The sequence below is a fragment of the Muscardinus avellanarius genome (genome assembly GCF_963383645.1).
Source record: "Muscardinus avellanarius genome assembly, chromosome: 10".
Classification (NCBI taxonomy): domain Eukaryota; kingdom Metazoa; phylum Chordata; class Mammalia; order Rodentia; family Gliridae; genus Muscardinus; species Muscardinus avellanarius.
Genome location: NC_137796.1, coordinates 18,502,846 through 18,525,469, shown reverse-complemented (window position 1 = coordinate 18,525,469; position 22,624 = coordinate 18,502,846). Strand labels below are relative to the sequence as shown.

General features: G+C 59.2%; 3 protein-coding genes across 6 annotated transcripts; 2 read left to right on the top strand and 1 right to left on the bottom strand.

Annotated features, from left to right (window-relative positions):
- Nucleotides 1-629: 629 nt before the first annotated feature.
- On the top strand, nucleotides 630-16,187 carry CARMIL2 (capping protein regulator and myosin 1 linker 2; the record flags this gene model as incomplete). The annotated part of the gene is made up of 38 exons (XM_080703490.1): nucleotides 630-669; nucleotides 888-979; nucleotides 1,084-1,134; nucleotides 1,503-1,565; nucleotides 1,663-1,787; nucleotides 1,898-1,989; nucleotides 2,167-2,237; nucleotides 2,344-2,417; nucleotides 2,519-2,594; nucleotides 2,669-2,757; nucleotides 2,869-3,119; nucleotides 3,192-3,304; nucleotides 3,403-3,480; nucleotides 3,596-3,672; nucleotides 3,763-3,867; nucleotides 4,036-4,105; nucleotides 4,220-4,301; nucleotides 4,401-4,497; nucleotides 4,583-4,640; nucleotides 4,772-4,944; nucleotides 5,033-5,195; nucleotides 5,272-5,373; nucleotides 9,939-10,067; nucleotides 10,152-10,265; nucleotides 10,435-10,595; nucleotides 10,669-10,756; nucleotides 10,975-11,118; nucleotides 11,248-11,314; nucleotides 11,678-11,913; nucleotides 12,692-12,792; nucleotides 12,870-13,233; nucleotides 13,305-13,427; nucleotides 14,798-14,834; nucleotides 14,958-15,029; nucleotides 15,150-15,371; nucleotides 15,524-15,604; nucleotides 15,917-15,994; nucleotides 16,075-16,187. 38 exons carry the CDS (start codon nucleotides 630-632, stop codon nucleotides 16,185-16,187), a joined length of 4,272 nt encoding a protein of 1,423 aa, XP_080559616.1.
- Nucleotides 16,188-16,315: 128 nt separating this feature from the next.
- Nucleotides 16,316-19,193, bottom strand: ACD (ACD shelterin complex subunit and telomerase recruitment factor; the record flags this gene model as incomplete). The annotated part of the gene is made up of 11 exons (XM_080704505.1): nucleotides 16,316-16,394; nucleotides 16,583-16,674; nucleotides 16,775-17,145; nucleotides 17,658-17,750; nucleotides 17,823-17,978; nucleotides 18,124-18,158; nucleotides 18,268-18,312; nucleotides 18,537-18,613; nucleotides 18,692-18,785; nucleotides 18,888-19,015; nucleotides 19,095-19,193. The coding sequence occupies 11 exons, from the start codon at nucleotides 19,191-19,193 to the stop codon at nucleotides 16,316-16,318; spliced, it is 1,269 nt and encodes a 422-aa protein (XP_080560631.1).
- A 1,408-nt stretch (nucleotides 19,194-20,601) lies between these two features.
- On the top strand, nucleotides 20,602-22,334 carry PARD6A (par-6 family cell polarity regulator alpha; the record flags this gene model as incomplete). Of its 4 annotated transcripts, none has more annotated exons than XM_080704509.1 (3): nucleotides 20,602-20,777; nucleotides 21,147-21,369; nucleotides 21,580-22,334. In XM_080704509.1, the coding sequence occupies 3 exons, from the start codon at nucleotides 20,715-20,717 to the stop codon at nucleotides 22,332-22,334; spliced, it is 1,041 nt and encodes a 346-aa protein (XP_080560635.1). The 4 variants fall into 4 exon arrangements, with proteins under 4 accessions (XP_080560635.1, XP_080560634.1, XP_080560633.1 ...); XM_080704508.1 differs by having other exon boundaries at nucleotides 20,715-20,777; nucleotides 21,147-21,279; XM_080704507.1 differs by having other exon boundaries at nucleotides 20,715-20,777; nucleotides 21,583-22,334.
- Nucleotides 22,335-22,624: the final 290 nt, after the last annotated feature.

Below are 22,624 nucleotides of genomic sequence, written 5' to 3'. Positions count from 1 at the left end.
AGGATAAAAAATCGGGCTGGGGGTGTCGCTCAGAGGTAGAATGCCCCTGGGTATCACACACAAAAAAAAGGACCGCAGAAGGACTCGCTGACCCAAACATGGAGTTCGGAGCAACCAGGAAGAACCACGACTGTTGGGAGAGCAGATGATCAGATGCTTCTGGTTCAACAAACCCCCTGACCCCCGCCCGGCGTCGGGCGCCTGCCGCACCTCCCAGCCCGGGCTTCGGAGCGGACAGAGCTGGGCGGCGCGGGATCCCCTGGCGGGCAGCGCCCCCTGGTGTTCGTGGCAGGGACTGCGGGGCGGGTGGAAGGGCGCGGGCCTCGCAGCAGGCAGACGACCCGCGCGAACCCTTGGGGCACGTCACTCCCCACGCGTGCACCCAGGGGAGAAGCTCCTGTGCGACGGAGCGGACGCGCAGCTGGGGCGCGGCGCCCCTCCGACAACCCCGAGCCCGCGGGGAGGGCCGGGCCGGGCCGGGGGCGGCCCTGCAGGAAGCCGCGCGCACCTTCCGCTCCCGCGGGGGAGCAGGTGGCCTCGCTGGCCCGGCCCGGGCTTCCTGTGCGCGCCCCGCCGCTGCGCCTTCCCGCCTGAGCTCGCCGGGCCGCCCGGTCCTCCCGCGCGGCCCTATGGCCCAGACCCCCGACGGCATACCGTGTGAGCTGCGAGGTAAGCGCTGGCCGGGAGGAGGCAGCGCGGCCCAAAGCAGAGGCCCGCCCGAGGCCCAGGGCTTCTCTCTGCTTCTCGGGAGGGCTGGCGCCCCACATCCACCCCGCTTCTTCCTGGCTGGCCCCTAGATGAGCCCTCAGTGCCCAGCCTGGCACAGACCATGCGCGAGGGGCCTCCATGGGAGGACCGAAGTCACCCAGTAGGCTGTCCCTCCACAGGAGAGATCGCCAGGTTCCTGTGGCCCAAGGAGGCTGAACTTCTGCTGAAAACCTGGCTGCCCCAGGAAGGGGCTGAACGGAGTCATATCCTGGTATGGTGAACAGGAGCAGGGATTTGAGGGCACCAGGGCCCAGGGCCCAGCAAAAAGCCTCGCTCTGCCCAGAGTATCAGACTCTGTCTCCCACCTCCCCCCAGGCGCTGCTACGATGGAGGGCCTACCTACTCCACACCTGCATCCCCCTGAGGGTGAGTCCCAGGCCTGCCCGGCTTTCCTGCCCCCCAGCAGCCTCCCCTGCAAGGCACTGCATCTGCCCTTGTCTTGCCTGCCCTTGTGGGCTTTCCAACAGCACCGGGCCCCAGGGAGCAGACAGGAGGAGAGTCTGGACTGGTCTGCTGGCTCCCAGCCAGGTGGTGGTGGTGCAGACAGGCTGAGACAGGAGGATTGCATGTTCAAGGGCCAGCCTCAGCAACTTAGTGAAATCCTATTTCAAAATAAAAAAGGGCTGGGGATAGAGCTCAGAGGTAGGATGTACTTGTGCCCAGTGCAAAAAACAGCTGGGCTCCCATGAGGATGGGCTCCAAGCGTGGTCTCGGCTGACCCAGGCACTCCCCAGGTGGACTGCACATTCAGCTACCTGGAGGTCCAGGCCATGGCGCTGCAGGAGACACCCCCCCAGGTGAGACACCTGGGCCTTTCTCCCTACACTTGGGACTCTGGAAGGGACACTGGCCCCCACACATAGAGCCAAGGCCCAGCAGCCCTCCCCACCCCAGGTCACCTTTGAGCTGGAATCCCTGCCCGAGCTGGTCCTGGAGTTTCCTGGTATGGCTGCCCTGGAACAGCTGGCTCAGCACGTAGCTGCGGCCATCAAGAAGGTCTTCCCTCGCTCGACCCTTGGGTGAGGCCTGGCAACTGCAAGGGGCTGACGTTCTAGGTGGGCACCGGTGGGCTGCTTTATCTCTCAGGAGCTCCAAGTCCTGGGCCCCTTCTCCTTTACCCCGTCCGCAGAAAGTTATTCCGGAAGCCCACGTCCCCCTCCATGCTGGCTCGACTGGAGAGAAGCCGCCCCTCAGAGAGTGCTGTCCCCGGCAGCCCCTGCGGTGAGCCGAGGAGGGCCACACAGGCCTTCCAGCCTGCCCCTGCCCGGGAGCCCCAGGCCCTTGGAGTTGGGGAGCTGCCTCTGAACGGTCCCAGACACCACCCAGCCCAGGGCTGATCTTCCTTCGTTGCTGACATCGTCTCTCCTCCCCTCTGCCGTACCCCTGGCACCTCCCCAGGTGGATTCGTGGAGACGTACGAGGCTCTCTGTGATTACAACGGCTTCCCTTTCCAAGAGGAGATTCAGTGGGTGAGGGCAGGGCCCTCTCTGGGGGGCTCTCGAGACATCTGCCCCCACGTGCTGAGCCCCTGTATTGTGTCCCCAAGCTGTTCATAGATGCGTTCTTCCCATTCAGGATGTGGACAACATCTACCATCGTCAGGGCTGCCGCCATTTCAGCCTAGGAGACTTCAGCCATCTTGGTAGCCGGTGCGGGGGCCCTGCCCGGCTTGGGCGAGGTGGAGGATCCCAGGACCCATATTGCAGGGGATGCTGTGCCCTGAGCTCTGTCCCTGCCCTTCCCCACCTAGAGATCTGGCCTTGGGTGTGGCTGCCCTGTCCTACAACCTGTGGTTCCGGTCCCTCTCCTGTGTGGACATGAAGCTGGTGAGGGTGGTGGGGAGGGAGGAGTGAGGGTGTGGGGCGGGGGCAGCTACTGAGCCCCAGCCCTCTGGTTCCAGAGCCTCGAGGTCTCGGAGCAGATTCTGCACATGATGAGCCAGTCGTCCCACCTGGAGGAGCTGGTGCTGGAGACCTGTGGCCTAAGGGGGTGAGGGCTGGGAAGGGGCTGGGAGAGGAACCTGGCACTTGGTCACTGGGGGCTAGTGACCTGAGAGCGCTTGGGAATCCCGAATCTCACGCCTGGGGTCTCGGTCCTCAGAGACTTCGTCCGCAGACTGGCCCAGGCACTGGAGGGACACTGGAGCTCTGGACTCCGTGAGCTCAGCCTGGCGGGCAACCTGCTGGATGACAGAGGTACATCTGGACCTGGGGACCCCGGGGCCAGCGGCTGGAGGAGGGAGCTCACGGCTGCCTCATCCCCAGGCTTGGCTGCACTCAGCAGACACCTAGAGCACCGTCCTGGAGCCCTGAGGAGACTCAGCCTGGCACAGACCGGGCTGACCCCGCGAGGTCAGTAGGGTGGCGGGGGAGGGGGAGGGGAGAGCCTGCCTGACTGCTGAGCCAGCGTCTCAACCCCCTTAGGAATGAGGGCCCTGGGCCGCGCACTGGCCATCAATGCCGCCTTCGACTCTGCCCTGACCCACCTGGACCTCTCTGGGAACCCCGGGGCCCTGGGGGCTTCCGAGGACAATGGGGTGAGCACTGTCAGGAGATCGGGGTTGCTGCAGGCAGCGGGATGTCAGGCAGTCCTAGGGAGGCAACCCCTGATGCTCTCCAACCATCCTCCCTCTAGGGCCTCTATAGCTTTCTGAGCCGTCCTAATCTCCTGAGGTCCCTGAATGTTGCAGGCACCGACACTGCCCTGGACACTGTGAGGGGGTGATCACAGGGAGGCGGTGGCCGGAGCAGGGTGGACCGGAGGGCAGGGCGGGGCTGGAAGGGCTGGTGGTCCTCCAGTGGGTGGAGCCAATACCCTCTTCCCACAGCTTTTCACAGCGCTGGCCCGGGGCTGCTGCACCAGCCTCAGCCACCTTGACGCCTCGAGGAATGTCTTCTCTCGCACGTAAGCAGCCTGGTGTGGACCGGGTGGGGTGGGGGCTGCCGGGAGCCGCCCCCTGTGCCTGAAGCCCACTGCTCGGGCCCCCCACCCCAGGAAGTCCCGGGCCCACCCGGCCGCGCTGCAGCTCTACCTGAGCCACGCGGGGACTCTGCGGCACCTGGGCCTGGCGGGCTGCAAGCTGCCACCCGACGCGCTCAGGTCAGTTTTGTGGCTGAGGGCGACCGCCGCCCTAACCGGCCTCTCTTGTCTCTCACCCTGCCCCCGTCGCACCCACACCCTCCCTGTGTCCTGGCCTTCCTGGTACCTGTCTGCTCCCTGGGGCTCGCTGTTCCAGCTCCCGCTACCCCCTGTGACATCCTTTCCCAGGGCCCTCTTAGATGGCCTGGCCATCAATACACACATCCGCGACCTGCACCTGGATCTCAGCGCTTGTGAGGTGAGCGCCCGGCTAGCCACTTTGGGAGTGGGGCCAGGAGAGGGGAGCCTGCAGTGGGCTGCCTGCCACTCCCCACTGTGGCCTGAGGGCCCATGCCCGCCCCCTAACCCCCAGCTGCGCTCAGCCGGCGCCCAGGTGATACAAGACTTAGTGTGTGATGCCAGTGCCCTGAGCTCCTTGGATCTGGCGGACAATGGTGAGGCCTCTCCGGATCTCATCCTCCCATCACCCACGGATTCCCAGGCTGCCCCGCCTTGCACGGCATTGTCCCGTGTGTGACCCTCTTCACCCCCAGGTTTCGGCTCAGACATGGTGACTCTGGTGTTGGCCATCGGGAGGAGCCGGTCGCTAAGACATGTGGCACTTGGAAGAAACTTCAACGTCCGGTGCAAGTGAGCCCCCATCCCACCCCTGGGCTTCCCAGACGGCACCCCGTCACCTTGTTGTCCCCTCCCCAACAGCGGCCCTTGCCCACAGGGAGACTCTGGATGACGTCCTGCACCGAATCGTCCAGCTCATGCAAGACGATGACTGTGTGAGTGCGCGGGACCCTGTGAGGTCCTTAGGCATTTGACCCTTTGGACCTTCGGACGCTTTCTCCAAGCTGCGACCTGCTCTGCTTGCAGATCCCGACTCCAGTCGTCAATGGTTTTCTCTTAACCCCAGCCTTTGCAGTCTCTGTCCGTGGCTGAGTCGCGGCTAAAGCTGGGCGCCAGCGTCCTTCTCCGGGCTCTGGGCACCAATCCTCACCTGACAGCGCTGGATATTAGCGGCAACGCCATGGGGGACGCGGGAGCAAAGATGCTGGCCAAGGCGCTGAGAGTCAACACGAGGCTCCGGTGGGCAGGGCTGCAAGGCGTGTGGCGTGGAGGGGCTGCGGTGGGGTCTTGAGGGCCCCGCCTCCTGCTGAAGCCCCGCCCCGCCCAGGTCTGTGAGCTGGGATCGGAACCACACGTCTGCTCTGGGCCTGCTGGACGTGGCGCAGGCCCTGGAGCAGAACCACAGCCTCAAGGCCATGCCTCTGCCGCTGTACGACGTGGCCCAGGCGCAGCGCAGCCGCCCAGAACTAACAACCCACGCGGTCCACCAGGTGGGAGCCCCGCCACCCCTGCCTTTCTCTGCGCTGGCTCTGTCTCCTGCCATTTCTAAATATTCCTTGCCCCCAGATCCAAGCCTGTCTTTTGAGAAACAACCGTGCAGACCCTACTTCTTCTGGAAGCGCATCCAACCTTCAGCCACTGGGTCCAGTCTCAGACCGCTCAGAGCAGGTCAGTGTCCCCTCCCCCAGCTTCAAGTACTTGGGAGGCTCCATGAGTCCGAGGGTCTGGGTGCCCGGGCCCTGCTGTCCCAGGAGCTCCCTCTCCTTGGTTTAGAGGCAGCCAAAGCACTCCTTAAATAGCTCCCGATTGATACCCCTAAGCAGGGCAGAGAGGTTTATGCCTGCCATCCCAGTACCTGGGAGTCTGAGACAGGAGGATTGCAGGCTTGCTGCCAGCCTCAGCAATCTCATGAGGCCCTTGGCAAGTTAGTGAGATCCTGTTTCAAAATTTAAAAAAGTAAAAAAAGAGCCGGGCATGGTGGTACACGCTTGTAATACCAGCATTTGGGAGGCTGAGACCTGGAGGATCACGGTTCAAGGACAGCCTCAGTTACTTAGTGAGGTCCTCTGCAACTTAGTGAGACCCTGTTTCAAAATAAAACATTAAAAAATAGGGCTGGAGGTCTAGTTCGGAGGTAAAATGCCCCTAGGTTCCATCCCCAGTACTGCAAAATAAAAAAATAAAAAAATAAATAAAAATTTAAAATGAATAAAATAGGGAAAGCCGGGCTTGGTGATGCATGCTTGTAATCTCAGTACTTGGGAGGCTGAGGCTCGCGCAGGCTCAAAGCCAGCCTCAGCTACTTAGGCTCTCAGCAACTTAGTGAGACCCTGTTTCCAAATAAAATATAAAATAGGTCTGGGGGTTTAGCCAGAGGTAGAAAGCCCCTGAGTTCCATCCCCAGGACCACAATAAATAAATAAATAATTAATTAAAATAGAGCTAGGGGTGTAGCTAAAAGGTAGGATGCCTCTGGGTTCAATCCCCAGTACCATACACACACATGTACACAAAATAATAATACCCTTGATTGCTTTATTTGTGTGAGCAGGTGCTCCTATTAAAGACATGAAGTAGTTAAAGTCTCCCCAGTAGGTTCAGAGCTGCATACCTATAATCCTAGTGCTTAGGGGTCTGAGACAGGAGGACTGCAGGTTTAAGGCCAGCTTAGCAATTTAGGGAAACTCTCAGCAATTTAGCAAGACCCTGTTTCAAAATAAAAATAAACGGGGGATAAAGGTGTAGCTCACAGGAAGACTGCCCCTGGGTTGAATCCCTGGCACCTCTGCCCAGCACCCTAGACCCACAGTAGGACTGCTTTTTCTGATTGTAGCCCTATCCCTGACTCTCCATTCACAGGGCTAACTTCCTCTTTCCACTGACCTGTATGGTCGAACCCACCAGCGCCATCTGGGTTCATCTCCCTCCATTACCCCATTACTTAGCCTTTTTTTTTTTTCTTTTTTCTTTTTGGTATTGAGGATTGAACTCAGGGGCCTTCTACCTCTGAGCTACACCTCCAGCCCTATTTTATTTTTATTTTGAAACAAGGTCTCACTAGGCTGATGAGAGTCTCATTGCTTGCTGAGGCTGTCCTCAAACCTGTGATCCTCCTAGCTCAGCTGCCCAAGTAGTGGGATTACAAGTGTGCACCACCACACCCAGCTAACACCTATCACCTAGCCTTTTTTCTGTGTGGTACTGGCAATGAAACCCAGGGGCATTCTAACTCCGAGCTATACCCCCTGCCCAATTTTTTAGTCATTTCCTCCTCCTCCTCCCCCTCCTCTTCCTCCTCCTCCTCCTCCTCCTCCTTCTTCTTCTTCTTCTTCTTCTTCTTTTTTTTTTTTTTTTGTGGTACTGGGGTTCCTGGAAGCCCTTCTACCTCTGGGCTACACTCCCCAGACCTATTTTATATTTTATTTGGAAACAGGGTCTCTTAAGCCAGCACAGCTGGTTTCGAACCTGTGTGATCCTCCTGTCTCTGCCTCCCAAGCGCAGGGATTACAAGCGTGCGCCACCACGCCTGACTAATCTTCATTTTTCAAACAGGGTCTCACTGAGTTGCAGAGGGCCTCACTAAGTAGCTGAGGCTGTTGGCTGCTCTGGAACCGAGGTCCTCGTGTCTCAGCCTTCCAAATGCTGGAATTACAAGTGTGCACCACCATGCCTGGCTATTACCTACCCTTTTGGGGACGTGCCCACCTCTGCATTCCCAAACCCAAGTACTAGGATTAGTGATGCTGTGATCCTCCTGTCTCAGCCTCCCAAGTATTAGGATTACAAGAGTGTGCTGCCATTCTTGGCCTTCTGGACCACTTTTTTTTTTTTTTTCAGTACTGGGGATGGAACCCAGGGGTATTCTACCTCCGAGCTACACCCCCAGCCCTAATTTTTTAGTTAGTTTGTTTGTTTATTTATTTATTTATTTATTTATTGTGGCACTCAAGGTGGAACTCAGGGGCATTCTACCTCTGAACTACATCCCTATTTTTTTTTTTTTTTGCGGGTCTGGGGATGGAACCGGGGGGCATCCAACCTCCGAGCTATACCCTCTGCCCTAGTTTTTATTCTTTAATTTGACACAGGGTCTCACTAAGTTGCAGAGGGTCTCATTAAGTAGCTGAGGCTGTCCGCGAACAGCGATTCTCCGGTCTCAGCCTCCCAAATCCTTGGATTACAAGCATGCGCCACCAGACCCAGCTCAGCCCTAATTTTTTTAGTCATTTTTTTCATTAATTATTTATTTTATTATTTATTATTATTATTGTTGTGTGGTACTAAAGGTGGAACCCAGGAGCATTCTACCTCTGAGTGACACTCCCAGCTCTATTTATTATTCTTTATTTTGAAACAGGGTCTCACTGAGTTGCAAAAGACCTCACTAGGTAGCTGAGGCTGTTGTTGAACCACGATCCTCCTATCTCAGCCTCCCAAATGCTGGGATTACAAAACCACACCCAGCTTAGTCTATTTATTTATTTATTTATTTATTTATTTATTTTCGCAGTACTGGGGATGGAATCCAGGGGCATTCTACCTCCGAGCTACACCCCCAGCCCTATTTTTATTCTTTATTTTGAAACAGGGTCTCACTGAGTTGCAAAGGGTCTCACTAGGTAGCTGAGGCTGTCCGCGAACCCAGATCCTCCGGTCTTAACCTCCCAAATGATGAGATTCCAAGTCTGCACCACCATGCCCAGCTTAGTCTTTTTATTTTTTTGAAACAGGGTCTCACTGAGTTGTGAAGGGCCTCACTAAGTAGCTGAGGCTGTCAGTGAACCATAATCCTCTGGTCTCTGCCTTCCACATGCTGGGATTACCAGCGTGCACCACCACGCCCGGCCTCCTGGACCAATTCTGAAACATGTGGTCTTTAGCTATGTGCAGTGGCACACGCCTGTATTCCCAGCTACTCATGATGCTGAGGCAGGAGGATCACAAGTGTGAGGCCAGCCATGGGCAACTTAGAGACTATGTTTAAAAAAAAAAAGAGGATGGGGACCTGGGTTTCATGGCACACAACTATAATCCCAGTACTTTGGAAGCTGAGACAGGAGGATGGTGGTTCACGGCCAGCCTCAGCTACTTAGTGTGGTCCTTTGCAACTCAGTGAGACCCTGTTTCAAAATAAAGAATCGAGCTGGGCGTGGTGGTGCACGCTTGTAATCCCCGCGCTTGGGAGGCTGAGACAGGAGGATCGCACAAGTTCGAAGCCAGCCTCAGCTACTTAGTGAGGCTCTCAGCAACTTAGTGAGACCCTGTTTCCAAATAAAATATTTTTAAAAAGGGTCTGGGAGTATAGCTCAGAGGTGGAAAGCCTCTGGGTTCCACCCCCAGTACCACACACAAAAAATAAAATAAAATAAAATAAAGAATCAAAAATAGGGCTGGGAGTATAGCTCAAAGGTAGAATGCCCCTGGGTTCCATCCTCAGTATGACAAAAAAATAAAAATAAAAAAGAAAGGAAGAAATAAAGAAAAAGAAAGAAAGAGGAAGAAAGAAAGAGGAGCCAGGCATGGTAGCACACACTTGTAATTCAGTACTTGGGAGGCTGAGACAGGAGGATCACGCAGGTTTATGGGCAGCCTCGGCTACTGAGTGAGGCCCTCCGCAACTTAGTGAGACCCTGTTTCAAAATTTAGAAAATAATAAAAAAACAGGACTTGGGGTGTAGCTCGAAGGTAGACTGTCCCTGGGTTCAGTCCCCAGTGCCACACACACAAAAATGAGGTAGAATGCCTCTGGATCCCCTATACCAAGAAAAAAAAGAAAAAAAATTGCAATCTTCACCCTAATACAAATCATCCTTTTCTTTCCTAGTTCCTTTTCCATGGATCCTCATTGTGTTTGTTCTCTCTCTCTCTCTCTCTCTCTCTCTCTCTCTCTCTCTCTCTCTCTCTCTCTCACACACACACACACACACACACACACACACACACACACTCCATCCTCTATCTTGTTAGATGGTGGACAGACTGAGCTTCTACAATACACAGTGACTCACAGCTCCTTTCCTCCCTGTTCTGGGCACCTGGGAAGTAGCAAATCCCTTAAAATTTCCCAGAAGAGAAGACACTCCTCTCCCTCTCTGAACACATAGGGTTCCTAAGTGGCCCGCCTGCCAGCGGGACTTGAGCACCACGTCCATCCTGTCAGACCCTGGAAGGGGCAGGAGGAGTCTGGGAGCTGGGGGGGGAACCCGTTGGAGCTGATGCCTGGTGTCCCCCAGGAAGTGAACGACCTCTGTCAGTCGGTGCAAGAGCACATGGAGCTGCTGGGCTGTGGGGCTGGGCCCCCGGGTGAAGCTGCCGTGCAGCAGGCAGAGGACGCCATCCGGAAGGCCAACTTCTCACTCAGCGTGAGCACTGCCCGCCCGCTAGGAGGCCCTGTCCCCTCTTAGTCAAGGAAAATCGTGCAAGACCTTTTCCTCCTTGGCCCTCAGATTCTCCCCGTTCTGTACGAGGCTGGGAGCTCCCCAAGCCATCACTGGCGGCTGCGGCAGAAGCTGGAGGGCCTCCTGGGACAGGTGGAGGAGGTCTGCCGCCAGGACATCCAGGTGAGATGGCTGGACTGCCCAAGCCCCACCTCCAGGTGCAGGCTCGGCCCCCATCCCACAGGCTTGGCTCAATGGCCTCCACATCCGTGGGGGTCCCGTGGGGGTGCCAGGCTCAAGCCCAGGGGCCTAGCCCTATCCACACCCTCACCAAACTCTGACCTTTGCCCAGGACTTCACTCAGGCCACACTGGACACAACAAGGAGCCTCTGCCCACGGATGCTGCAGGAACCCAGCTGGAGGGAGCAGCTGGAAAGGGTCCTGGTGGGTTCAAGGAGCCTCCCAGAGCTGTTGCCAGAGCAGCTGCTGCAAGACACCTTCACTAGGCTCAGGTAGGCTGGGCAGGTGGGGCTGGGCTGGGCCGGGCAGAGCCAGCACATGAATCCCACCCCCTTCTTCCCTCAGGAACATGCGGCTGTCAGTCACCGGGACCCTGGCAGAGAGCATTGTGGCTCAGGCTCTGACGGGTCTGAGTGCAGCCCGGGATCGCCTGGTGAGGAGGAGCTGTGCACACGTGTGTGTGTGTGTGTGTGTGTGTGTGTGTGTGTGTGTGTACGCACATACACATACACACTGTGACCTGGACATTCGCCTTGCTCTAATACCTGGGCTCTGTATTGCAGGGGTTCTCTAATACCTTCTGGGGTCGTGTAGCCCAGGGATATCCAGAATTCCCTTAGCAGTGCCCATTTTGGGGTGGTCTGATTGCAGGTGGAGAGCCTGGCTCAGCAGGCACCGGCGGCAGTGCCCCCTGCCCTACTGGCACTGGATAGAGGTGAACCCAGCTCTCTCAGGCCTGGGGAACTGGAAAGTCTTCTCTTTCCTGAGGAGAAAGAGGAGGAGGAGGAGGAGAAGGTAAGTGCTTCCAGATTTCCTGGCCCAGAACTCTGGATCACCCCTTCTTACTCTGCTCTGGAGTGTAGAGGTGATTAGTTCTGCTGGGGCGGTGCCCGACCCCGGTCTGAGGTTAGCCCTCCTCACCAGGACGACTGTCCTCCACTGGAATGGCCCGAGCCCGGCCGCCGCCTTCACCGGGCCCCCTCTGAGCGCAGTAAGCCAGGGTCTTGGGAGAGGGGAGTTTACCCCAATGGGCCGGCGCGCTCCATTAGACCTGGGGACGTAGACGACTCAAGCAGCCCTGTCTCCAGGACTCCCTGACCCTGGCCGGAGTCAGGGCAGGCGGGGTCGTGCAGCCAGCCAGGCTGGGTCCTGCGCGCCCCCGCCCCGCCCCCGCCCCGCCCGACGCGCATGCTTGGCGGCCGCGGGCCGCGCTCAGCACCGCGGACAGCGGCGGCGGGGGAGGGGCAGGCGGCGTAGCGCCCCTCCCCGCGCCCTGGGCGGGTCCCCCGCGCCGGAGCCTCGCCGCCACCTCCCCGGCTCGGCGCTCCGTGCCTTTCTGGAGCTCTCGCCGCAGGTGCTGCTGAGCGAGCGGAGCGGGAGCCCGAGCTGGCGGCCCCGGGGGAAGATGCGGAGCCGCAGGCGGGGCCGTCCGCGCGCGGCTCCCCCAGCCCCGCCGCCCCCGGGCCCCAGGCCGGCCCGCTGCCTCGGATGGACCTGCCACCCTCCGGGCAGCCCCTGCGCCATCCGACCCGGGCCCGGCCGAGGCCACGCCGCCAGCACCACCACCGCCCGCCGCCGGGGGGTCCCCAGGTGAGCGCCCCCTCCCGAGCTCGTGCACCCGGGGTCGCGGTCGGCCCTACGGGGGCTGGCGGGCAGAGGCTTCAGGCTGCGGGGCCCCAGGCCACCCCACCCCAGCCATACCCGCGGGGGCCACTGGTGTGGGTGGCGTGTGGGACGCGCCCGGGCGGGAGGCTCCGCCTCGGAGTGGCCCGCAGCTTGGGTGGATGCGCGAGTGTCCGGCTTGCCCTCCCTCCCCCGGGGTTACTGGGAGGTGCGGGGCAGCCGGGCCGCGGGGACGGTCGTGCATCCGCTCCGCGTCCGGCCGGTGCTCGTGTGGGGAGATGCTCGTGTGGGCTGGATGCCCGGGGGGCAGTGGGCACTAGCAGGGCAGGAGGAGCCGGCCTGAGGCCCCCCCAAGGGTCTGACGCAGCAGCCGGCGCCGCTGAGCCGGCAGCAGACCGGGTGGGGTGGGGGCGGGGGTACTGCAGGAAACTGTTGGGAGCAGAGGAGGTGGCAGGTTGGCATGTGTGACCCCGCGGGACGCGTGGGTGCCAGCCTGGTAGTGGCTGGGTGGCCCAGGGCAAAGGATACTCTGGGATAAGAATGGGTGTGGGCTGAGTGTGGCGGGGGGCAGCAAGGGGAGGGAGTGTGTGAAACCCAGAGCTGGACAGCGGGAAGAGAGTTATCAGCAGCCCCCTAGGGCTCCTAGCTGGGCCCTGGTGTCACCCGGCCAGGCTCCTGGACAGGGGAGGGTGGAGAAGCCACAGTTGACTCTGCCCTGACCTCTGACCTCCCGGCACAACCCCAGGTGCCTCCAGCCCTGCCACAGGAAGGGAATGGGCTCAGTGCCCGCGTGGATGAGGGTGTGGAAGAATTCTTCTCCAAAAGGCTGATCCAGCAGGATCGTCTGTGAGTGAGGGAGTTGCTGGGGTGGAGTGGGTGGGATTCCCATGGGCTTCACCACTGACCGCTGCTTGTCCCCACAGTTGGGCCCCAGAGGAGGACTTGGCCACTGAGGGGGGTGCCACTCCTGTCCCGCGCACACTTCGAAAGAAGCTGGGCACCCTCTTTGCCTTTAAGAAGCCTCGTTCAACACGGGGTCCACGGCCTGACTTAGAGACCAGCCCCGGGGCAGCTGCTCGCACCCGAAAAACCACACTTGGGGACCTGCTGCGGCCACCGGCCCGCCCCGGTCGTGGAGAGGATCCTGGTGGGGCTGAGGGGGGTGCCAGCAGCCCTGACCCTGCCCGAAGGAGCCGGCCCCGCTACACACGGGAGAGCAAGGCCTACTCCATGATACTGCTGCCTGCCGAGGAGGAGGAGGCCACCCTGGGGGCCAGGCCCGACAAGGTGAGCGGCTGAGGCGAGGGCCCTCTGGAACAGAAGCAGCAGGCTCTCCTGACTCCGGCTTCTCTCCCCAGCGGCGGCCCCTGGAACGGGGAGAGACGGAGCTGGCACCCTCCTTTGAACAGCGGGTACAAGTGATGCTTCAGAGGATCGGCGTGAGCCGGGGCAGCGGGGCCACGGAAGGCAAGAGGAAGCAAGTAAGTTGGAGAGGTCCCGAGTGTGACGCGAGGGCAGGCGGCAATCTGGTGACAGGTGACAGAGGCGGACTGGTAGCTCGACTCCCTTCCCCTCAAAATACTCATGAAACTCCCTCTTGACTTGCTTTGGTGCAGACCAGACACCTCTCCCTAGGCGCTAGGGAATCTCACCTCGCCACCTGTACTTGAAACAGCCCAAGGGCTTCATCTCAAGACCCTGTCTAGACCCCTAATCCTCTTACAAGGTCCTCCGGGACCCTGGCCACACTAGGCCTCACTGCTTTCCTCCCTTGGGGGTCCCTTCGCCTCTTGTAATCCATAATCTGAACCGTCACAGTTTACCCCACACGCAGTTTCAACATGGGTTTTATCAGTATCCTCCTCAGTCATTCCTAGGGGTTGTGTGTGTGTGTGTGTTACAGGGGATTGAACCCAGGGGCATTCTACCTCTGAGCTATACTCCCAGCCCTACCCTATTTGTATGTATGTATGTATGTATGTATGTATGTATGTATATAATATATATATTGCTGGTACTGGGGTTCCTGGAAACCCTTTTACCTCCAGGGTACACTCCCAAACCTATTTTATATTTTTATTTGGAAACAGGGTCTCTTAAGCCAGCAAAGCTGGCTTCGAACCAGTGTGATCCTCCTGTCAAGATTACAACTGAGTGCCACCACACCGGCCTGTAGTTTGTTTTGAAACAGGGTCTAAGTTGTGGAGGACCTAAATTGCTGAAGCAGGCCTTGAACTTGAGATCCTCCTGTCTCAGTCCCCCAAGTACTAGAATTACATGGTGGCTTGTGCCACCATGCCCAGCTATCCCTACAGTTCTGTGGGGGCCTTCCCTGACTCCCTTCCATGGTTACACCGATCAGTTTTGTTTGTTTGTTTTGCGGGTCTGGGGATGGAACCCAGGGGCATTTTACCTCCGAGCTACAGCCCCTGCCCTATTTTTTATTCTTTATTTTGAAACCGGGTCTCACTGAGTTGCAGAGGGCCTAAGTAGCTGAGGCTGCCCGCGAACCGCGATCCTCCGGTCTCAGCCTCCTGAATGCTGGGATTACAAGCATGCGCCACCACACCCGGCTGATCACAGACCTTATTAAGAACCACAGCCCAACTGGGTGTGCTGCCCCGTGCTTGTAATCCTAGAACCTGAGACAGGGATCACAAGTTTGCAGCCAGCTGCAGCAACTTAGCAAGGCCCTCCGCAATTTAGTGAGACCCTGTTTCAAAATAAAAAACAAAACAGAGCTAGGGATTTAGCTCTAAGGTAAAATACCCATGTTCAGTCTTCAACACCAAAAAAGAAAAAGAAAAAAAAAGAGTGAGGGGCGAGTGTGTGATGGCTTTGTTTTCCACAGAGCAAAGATGGCGAGATCAAGAAAGCTGGCTCCGATGGTAAGTGGGGCCCTGGGGTAAGGCGGCAACGACTGGAGGAGGGAGGCTGCCTGCTCTCCTGGGGGGAGAGGGATCTCTCCCTTTGCACTGATGTCTGGTGCCTGAGCCGTGGAACCCTTGCAGGTGATATTATGGATAGCTCGACGGAGACCCCGCCCATCTCCATCAAGTCCCGCACCCACTCTGTGTCAGCTGGTGAGTGAGCCCCTGGCGGCTGGGGGAGGCACAGGCAGAGCTGGGCAGGAGTGGGTCAGACCACTGCACACACACATCTCCTGGCCCAGGTCTTGGCTAACTCTCTTCTCCCTCCCACAGATCCCTCCTGCAGACCTGGCTCAGCCGGCCAGGGGCCCGAGGCCGCCACCTGGAAGACACTGGGTCAGCAGCTGAATGCAGAGCTCAGAGGCCGTGGTTGGGGCCAGCAGGATGGTCCAGGACCCCCCTCCCCTTGTCCCAGCCCAAGCCCCCGCAGAGCCAGCCCCTCCCCAGACAGCCTGGGCCTCCCGGAAGACCCGTGCTTGGGCCCCAGGAATGAAGGTAGACAAGCACCCTACCCCACCCCAATCCTGGGCTGGGGCCTCCAGGAGTTCCTTCTGGGTTAGCTCCTCTGGGGACCCTGAGGGAGGGAGGCCAGGGTTGGACTGGGGGCAACTGTCGGGAGCACACCCTGATACCCTGGCCTCCCCTAGATGGCCAGCTGAGGCCGCGGCCTCTCTCGGCGGGGCGGCGAGCAGTGTCTGTGCATGAGGACCAGCTCCAGGCCCCTGCTGGTGAGGGAGACGCCTCCATGTGTGTCTGAGTGCAGGAGATGGGGAGGGTGGGGTCCTGGGCTTCCTTTGTCTCTGGTCCTTGGAGAGGGCCTTCAGTGGTGTGAGGGCTGGAGGAATCGGAGCCGGAGGTCAACTGCAAGGGCGTGAGGCCTTCCTGCTGCCCCTGGCTCCACCTCCTGAATAGCAACCTCTCCCCCGGGCAGGGGAGCTCTGAGAGCAGCCACAGCTTTCTCAGAGTGTGTACTCATGCTTGCACCGCAAGTGGGAAGAGTGGTTGGGGATGGGTAGACAGTGAACCTCTGTGTCCCCTAGAGCGGCCCTTGCGGCTTCAGCGCTCCCCTGTCCTCAAGCGCAGGCCGAAGCTGGAGGCACCCCCATCCCCAAGCCTAGGTAAGGGGCCAGGGCCGGCGGGAGGGTGGCAGGACGCTCAGCCCAGCCTTGATCCTTCCTCTCTTCTCCTCCCCACACAGGATCTGGCCTTGGAACTGAGCCTCTGCCCCCACAGCCCACAGAACCCTCCACCCCTGAGAGGAGCCCACCCTCCCCAGCCACAGACCAAAGAGGCGGCGGCCCCAACCCCTGAGTCTCTCCTCTCCTGCCGCATGAGATTATTTTATTAAAAAACTTGAAGGAAGCAAGAGTGTGGAACAGTTTGTCTACACCCAGGCACGGACCTGTATGTGCACATCTGAGGATGTGCCCGCAGACTCCTCACACCTGAGTTAGCTCAGACTCTGGCTGGGGCTCCATCAGGAAGTTCAAGGCCCATGCCACAAGCTGGGGAGGGAGCCTGGGAGGAAACCAGGGCTGCAAGTCGAGGTCGCCTGGGACTGATAACCACCCGAGGTGGGCAGGGCTGGGGACATGGCTCAGGGGCAGACTTCTTGCCTGGTCTGGTATGCGCAAGGCCCTGGATGCACAGCCCCAGCACTGCAAAACCCCCAGGAAAACAGAATAGGGGTAGTCCCAGGCACTCACCTGGCAGCTTGGACCTGGGCACAGAGGGAGGCGCAGGGTGGTCCATACTCATACTGGAAGGTGGAACCATCACGATGCCTCTTTGGGGGTTCCTGAAAAGGTGTGGTGTTTGGGGAGGGGCCAACAAGGACTCCTAACTCTATCCAAGGCCAGCCCCACTTCAGCTCTCAACTGCAGAGGGGTAGTGCTTACCCAGACAGGGCAGGGCTCCTGGGCTCCTTTCTTGCTGCTCCTTAGAAAAGGTCGCTGGTTCCTGAGGGGCAATTCTAGCTCCCTGAACTCCAGGCTAAGTTTCTGGGGCCTGGTCACAGGGGCCCAGTTTGGACCAGGGTCATGGTCAAGAGGCAAAAGATTAGGGGTACAGCTCAGGAGTGGGGAGCTGGGTGTGTGACTGGGGCATGGGGAACTGGAGGGCAGGGATCCAGGGGCCATGTAGAAGGCTGCTGGGGACTGGGCGCTGCTCCTCTGTGTGGCGTCAGGAGCAGCCGAGGGCAGGGCAGAGAGAAGGCTAATGCTGGCACTGCTCTCCTCCAGTGACGCATGGCTGGGTAAGGCTGGAGTTTCTGGGGAGGAGGAGACTCACTGTGGGCACAGCCCTCTCGGACCAGCTGAGTGGCCTCTGAGCTCAGGCGGGCTGTAGGTTGCGTTCACCCCACTGTTGTGCACCGCTTCACAGCACCCTGAGCACAGTCTCCCCTGAGGAACTGGGTGAGAGAGGGCAAGACCTCGGGGCCAGAGATAGGCCCTGCAGAGCTGGCTCTGATAGGGGCAGCTCAGGACCTGGGGCACTCCTCAGCATCGTGGGCCCTCAGTTTCAGTGACTTCCCCCCCCCTTTTTTTTTTTTGTGGTGCTGGGGATTGAACACAGGAAATTCTACCTCAGAGCTACACCCCCAGCTCTATTTTATTTTTATTTTGAAGCAGGATCTCACTAAGTTGATAAGAGTGTCACTACTTGCTGAGATTCCTTGAACCTGAGATCCTCCTGTCTCAGCCTCCCAAGTACTGAGATGACAGGCCTGCATTACTGAGCCCAGCTGGAGACTCCCCTTTTGACCTCTCCAGCCCTACTTACCTTGTGCCCTTTGACTCGAATCCAGAGAGCTCAAAATTTGCTGGTCATTCTCCGAGATGTGTAGCAACAAGCTGGGGACAGTGTACGTGGCTTCTGCCTGTGAGATGTGACTCTCAGCCTTTGCCCAACTCCTCACCCTGACACCTTCCAAAGGAAACCCCACACTGACCGATGCCCCGCAGCGGGAGGCGGCCCAATGGGTGAGGGGGGGTGCTGAGCAAGGGCCGGCCAACGTCAAGCAGCTCTCCGCCAGGCGTACTAGCGCCCCCCGATGCTCCTGGTCTTCCTGCACCTCATCCAGAAGCTGGGATAGTGTTAGGCCTGGAAAGAGGGAACCAGGCAATGAGTTGAAGCTCAAAGAAAAGGGAGGTACTTACTGAGGAAGCACAGTAAAAAGAGAATGATGGCAGGAGAGGTAACTTCACAGGGCTGAGTCAGTGGGTAACGCCTGCATTGGAAGCAGCACCTGCACTGGAAGAGGTGGACTCTGAAAGGTGGTCCCTATAGAAACAGAGTAAACAGACCTCAGGAACAACCCTGAGGTCTGTAGATGCAAAATTTCCCTCCCCTGAACCTACCACACTTGGTCCTGGGACCCAACCCGACTCACTCAAGGCAGTCATAGAGCTTTTTCTGCACATCCGAGTCCTGGTTGCTGGAGAAAAGAGGAGAGTAGCAGTCAGCATTAATGGGGACCAAGGCCCTTCACCCAAAGGCCTACCCAACACCAGCCAGGCCTGGCCGGGGACAGCAGGCCGAGGCATCACCTACTTTTTTATTCCCCCTTAGGTGCTGGGGATGGAATAGAACTCAGGGTCTTGCACATGCTAAGCGCTCTGCTACTAAGCTACACCCCCAGCCCTTGGAGACATCCCTTACCAACCAGTCACCGGCACCCGGGGCTGTTCCGTGGGCAGCAGGCTGAAGCAGTCCACCTGGAGGTAGAACTCCGCGGGCTGGAGGAGCGAGGGGTGATTTCAGGACTTGTCTTGGGGAGCGAGGCCCAGTAACCGGCCCAGCCAGCCGGCACTCACCGCGCCGTCCTCGGCGACCTGGATGCGGACCCCACCGTCCTTCAGCAGCAGGAGCCGGCCCTCGGTGCCGCTGAATCCGAACTCCTTCTCCTCCCTGCAGAGCGCGACACTCACAGCCCAGCCCCAGGGACACAGCGCACCCGCCTTCCATCTCGGGCTCAACCCAGGCGCTCCCGACCCCGCAGCCGTCTCTCACCAGTCTGTGGTGTCCAGGGCCTCGCGCGTCACCAGGCATCGGACACTGTGGGTCCCGTCGGACACAAGCAACATGGCCCCGACGTCAGGGGCGTGCGAGGGGCCCGGGGCCTCCGCATCCTGCAACACCTGACGACGGCGACCGACCGGCGTCAGCCCCACCAGCCCGGCTGCCCCGCAGGTCTCTCGGCCCCGAGGGAGGGCTCACCTTGAGCAGCTGCCCGGCCCGCGGGCTGGAGAGTGCTTCTGACCCCAGAATCAGCGCTCGAATCCAGGGCCGCAGGACCAGGTTCCCCGAGCCAGCCATCCTGGAGGTTTCCCGCTCGCGCCCCGGCCCGCCCCGGTTGGAAGAGAAGGCGCATGCGCCGGGCGGTCCGGGCGGTCCGGGGAGGCGGGGCTACGCCTGCGTGCGCGCCAGCGTTCGTGCGTGCGCGTACGTGTTGATAGGGTTTGCTCGGGTGCGCGCGTGTGTCTGTGTATGTTAGTGGGGATTGAGCCGGGGCGTTCTGCCTCTGAGATGCAGCCCAGCCCTATTTTTTTTTTTAACTTATCTTTGTGGTTTTGGGGATTGAACCCAGGGACATTCTACCTCCGAGCTACACCCCCAGCCCTATTTTGTTTGTTTATTATTTCGCGGCATTAGGGATTGAACTCAGGGGCATTCTACCTCCGAACTACACCCCCAGACTTATTTTTATTCTTTATTTTGAAACAAGGTCTCACTGAGTTGCACAACCCCTCACTAAATAGCTGAGGCTGGCTGGGAACTTCCAATCCTCCTATCTTAGCCTCCCAAATACCGGGATTACAAGCGTTTGCCACGAAGTCCCGCTCTATTTTATTTTTATTTGTAAACAGGGTCTCACTAAATTGCTGAGGCTGGCTCCTCAGCCTCCCAAGTACTGAGATCACAGGCGTGTACCACCACACCTATCTTATTTATTTATTTATTTATGCGGTACTGGGGATGGAACCCAGGGGCATTCTACCTCCAAGCTACAACCCCAGCCCTATTTTGTGTGTGTGCGCGCGCGCGGTACTGGGGATGGAACTCAAGGGCATTTTACCTCTGAGCTGCACCCCCAGTCCTATTTTTTATTCTTTTTTTTTTTTTTTTTTTTTTTTGCGGGTCTGGGGATGGAACCCAGGGACATTTGACCTCCGAGCTACACCCCCTGCCCTAGTTTTTATTCTTTCTTTCTTTCTTTCTTTCTTTTTTTTTTTTTTTGCGGGCCTGGGGATGGAACCCATAGGCATTCGACTTCCGAGCTACAGCCCCTGCCCAATTTTTTATTCTTTATTTTGAAACCGGGTCTCACTGAGTTGCAGAGGGCCTCACTAAGTAGCTGAGGCTGTGAACCGCGATCCTCCAGTCTCAGCCTCCCTAATGCTGGGATTACAAGCGTGCGCCACCACGCCCAGTTTAGTAAATCTTTATTGACTCATTTTCCTTATCTACAAAATGCTCAGTGTTGGAAAGCCAGTGGAAATAACTGTACACAGACAACACTCCATAAATGTCACTTCCTTCATCCTCTTCTCGGATTGGCCACGTCCCTCCGCTCTCAAACTCCTCGAACGCGCGAACCAAAGCGTAATGACGTCATAACAGGGGCCGCCTCTTCTCCGCCCCCATCTCGTTTCCTAGGAAACGTGGACTCCGCGTTCCTCCGCGTCGCGGCCCCCTTGACGTCAAGATCCGGATGGGAGGGCGGGGCGAGCGCTGCCGCCGGGGGCGGGGCGGCGCGGCGCGGGCGGGCCGGCGGGCTGTGCACCTGCGCCTCGGCGGGCTGCCTGGGGCGCCGTCCCCGGCCCGCCCGGCCCCGCGATGGCCAGGCCGCAGAGGACCCCGGCGCGCACTCCCGACGGCATCGTGGAGGTGAAGAGCAAAGTAAGCGCCCCTCCGGCCCGGCTCTGGCCCTGGCCCAGGCGCTCCCCGTTCCCTCCTTCCCGGCTCCTTGGCCCCATCACCTCCGCCCTCCGCCCCCCACGTCCCATTCACCTTTCCTGCCCGCTTTCCTCCATCCATCCTCCTTCCTTGCCCTGACGGCCTCCAGATTCCCTCTGTGGCCTGAGTACGTGGAGGGCGGGGAGAAGACCTTGGACAGCGTCCCTGGTACTGAGCTGAGGTCCGCGCTTCAGGCTGCAGCTCTTACGGCGGCCCCTTCCCACCCCTGCGCGCCTCAGACCTGTGGTGAGAAAGGGGCTCAGGCCCGGTCCTGACCCCTCTCCTCTCCCCCACCCCGCCCCCGCCTCCCAGTTTGACGCCGAGTTCCGACGCTTCGCTCTGCCCCGCGCTTCGGTGAGCGGCTTCCAGGAGTTCTCGCGGTTGCTGCGCTCGGTGCACCAGATCCCCGGCCTGGACGTGCTGCTGGGCTATACAGATGCTCATGGCGATCTGCTGCCCCTCACCAACGACGACAGCCTGCACCGGGCCCTGGCCAGCGGACCTCCGCCGCTGCGCCTCCTGGTGCAGAAGCGGGGTGAGAAGAGTGGGATACGGTGGGCAGCCTGGTCGGGGTAGGGGGGTAGGGGGGCAGGGCCAGAGGTTATTGCGTGCCTAGAGCACCCAGGCTTCACCTTATGCAGCCCTGCCCTTGGCCTGACCTCCAGTGGTAGGAAATAGCTATATTGCCCCTGTGAAGGGCTCAAGTGGGAGAAGGGTCTCTGATCTCAGCACCCCTCTCCTGCAGCAGAAGCTGACTCCAGTGGCCTGGCTTTTGCCTCCAACTCTCTGCAGCGGCGCAAGAAAGGGCTCCTGCTGCGACCAGTGGCACCGCTGCGCACCCGGCCACCCCTGCTAATCAGCCTGCCCCAAGACTTTCGCCAGGTTTCCTCTGTCATAGACGTGGACTTACTGCCTGAGACCCACCGACGGGTGCGGCTGCACAAGCATGGTTCGGACCGCCCCCTGGGCTTCTACATCCGAGATGGCATGAGCGTGCGTGTGGCCCCCCAGGGCCTGGAGCGGGTCCCAGGCATCTTCATCTCCCGCCTGGTGCGTGGGGGCCTGGCTGAGAGCACAGGGCTGCTGGCAGTCAGCGATGAGATCCTCGAGGTCAATGGCATCGAGGTGGCTGGGAAGACCTTGGACCAAGTGACGGACATGATGGTCGCCAACAGCCATAACCTCATTGTCACTGTCAAACCTGCCAACCAGCGCAATAACGTGGTGCGAGGGGCCTCTGGGCGTCTGACCCGGCCTCCCTCTGCAGGGCCTGGGCCTGCTGAGCCCGACAGTGACGACGACGGCAGCGACCTGGTCATTGAGGACCGCCGGCCTCCTTGTCCCAATGGGCTATCTCAGGGGCCCCCGTGCTGGGACCTGCACCCTGGCTGCCTACTTCCTGGTGCCCGCAGCTCTCTGCCCTCCCTGGATAGCCGGGAACATGCCCGCTCGGGCTGGGGGAGTGGCATGAGAGGAGACGGCAGTGGCTTCAGCCTCTGACAGGCAGGGTGCAAGCCTCTTCCACGCTAGGCTGGGGGTGTGGCAGGGACTTCCCAGTGGGGGTTTAGCTTGCTCAGAGGCCCCTCAGTCTGGGGAACATTAAAGGTTTTCTACAAATGCAGATATGGTCCTTCTGTGTGCCAGTCCCAGTCTACTCCCTGATGCCATCAGCCTGCCTTTGGGCCTGGACACAATGCAGCATCGTAAGGGCAGTGGGAGACCTTCCCATGGCCAAACAGCAGCAGGGTGGCTGGCTCGGGCATCTCTAGAGTGAGGAACGCTCCCATGCA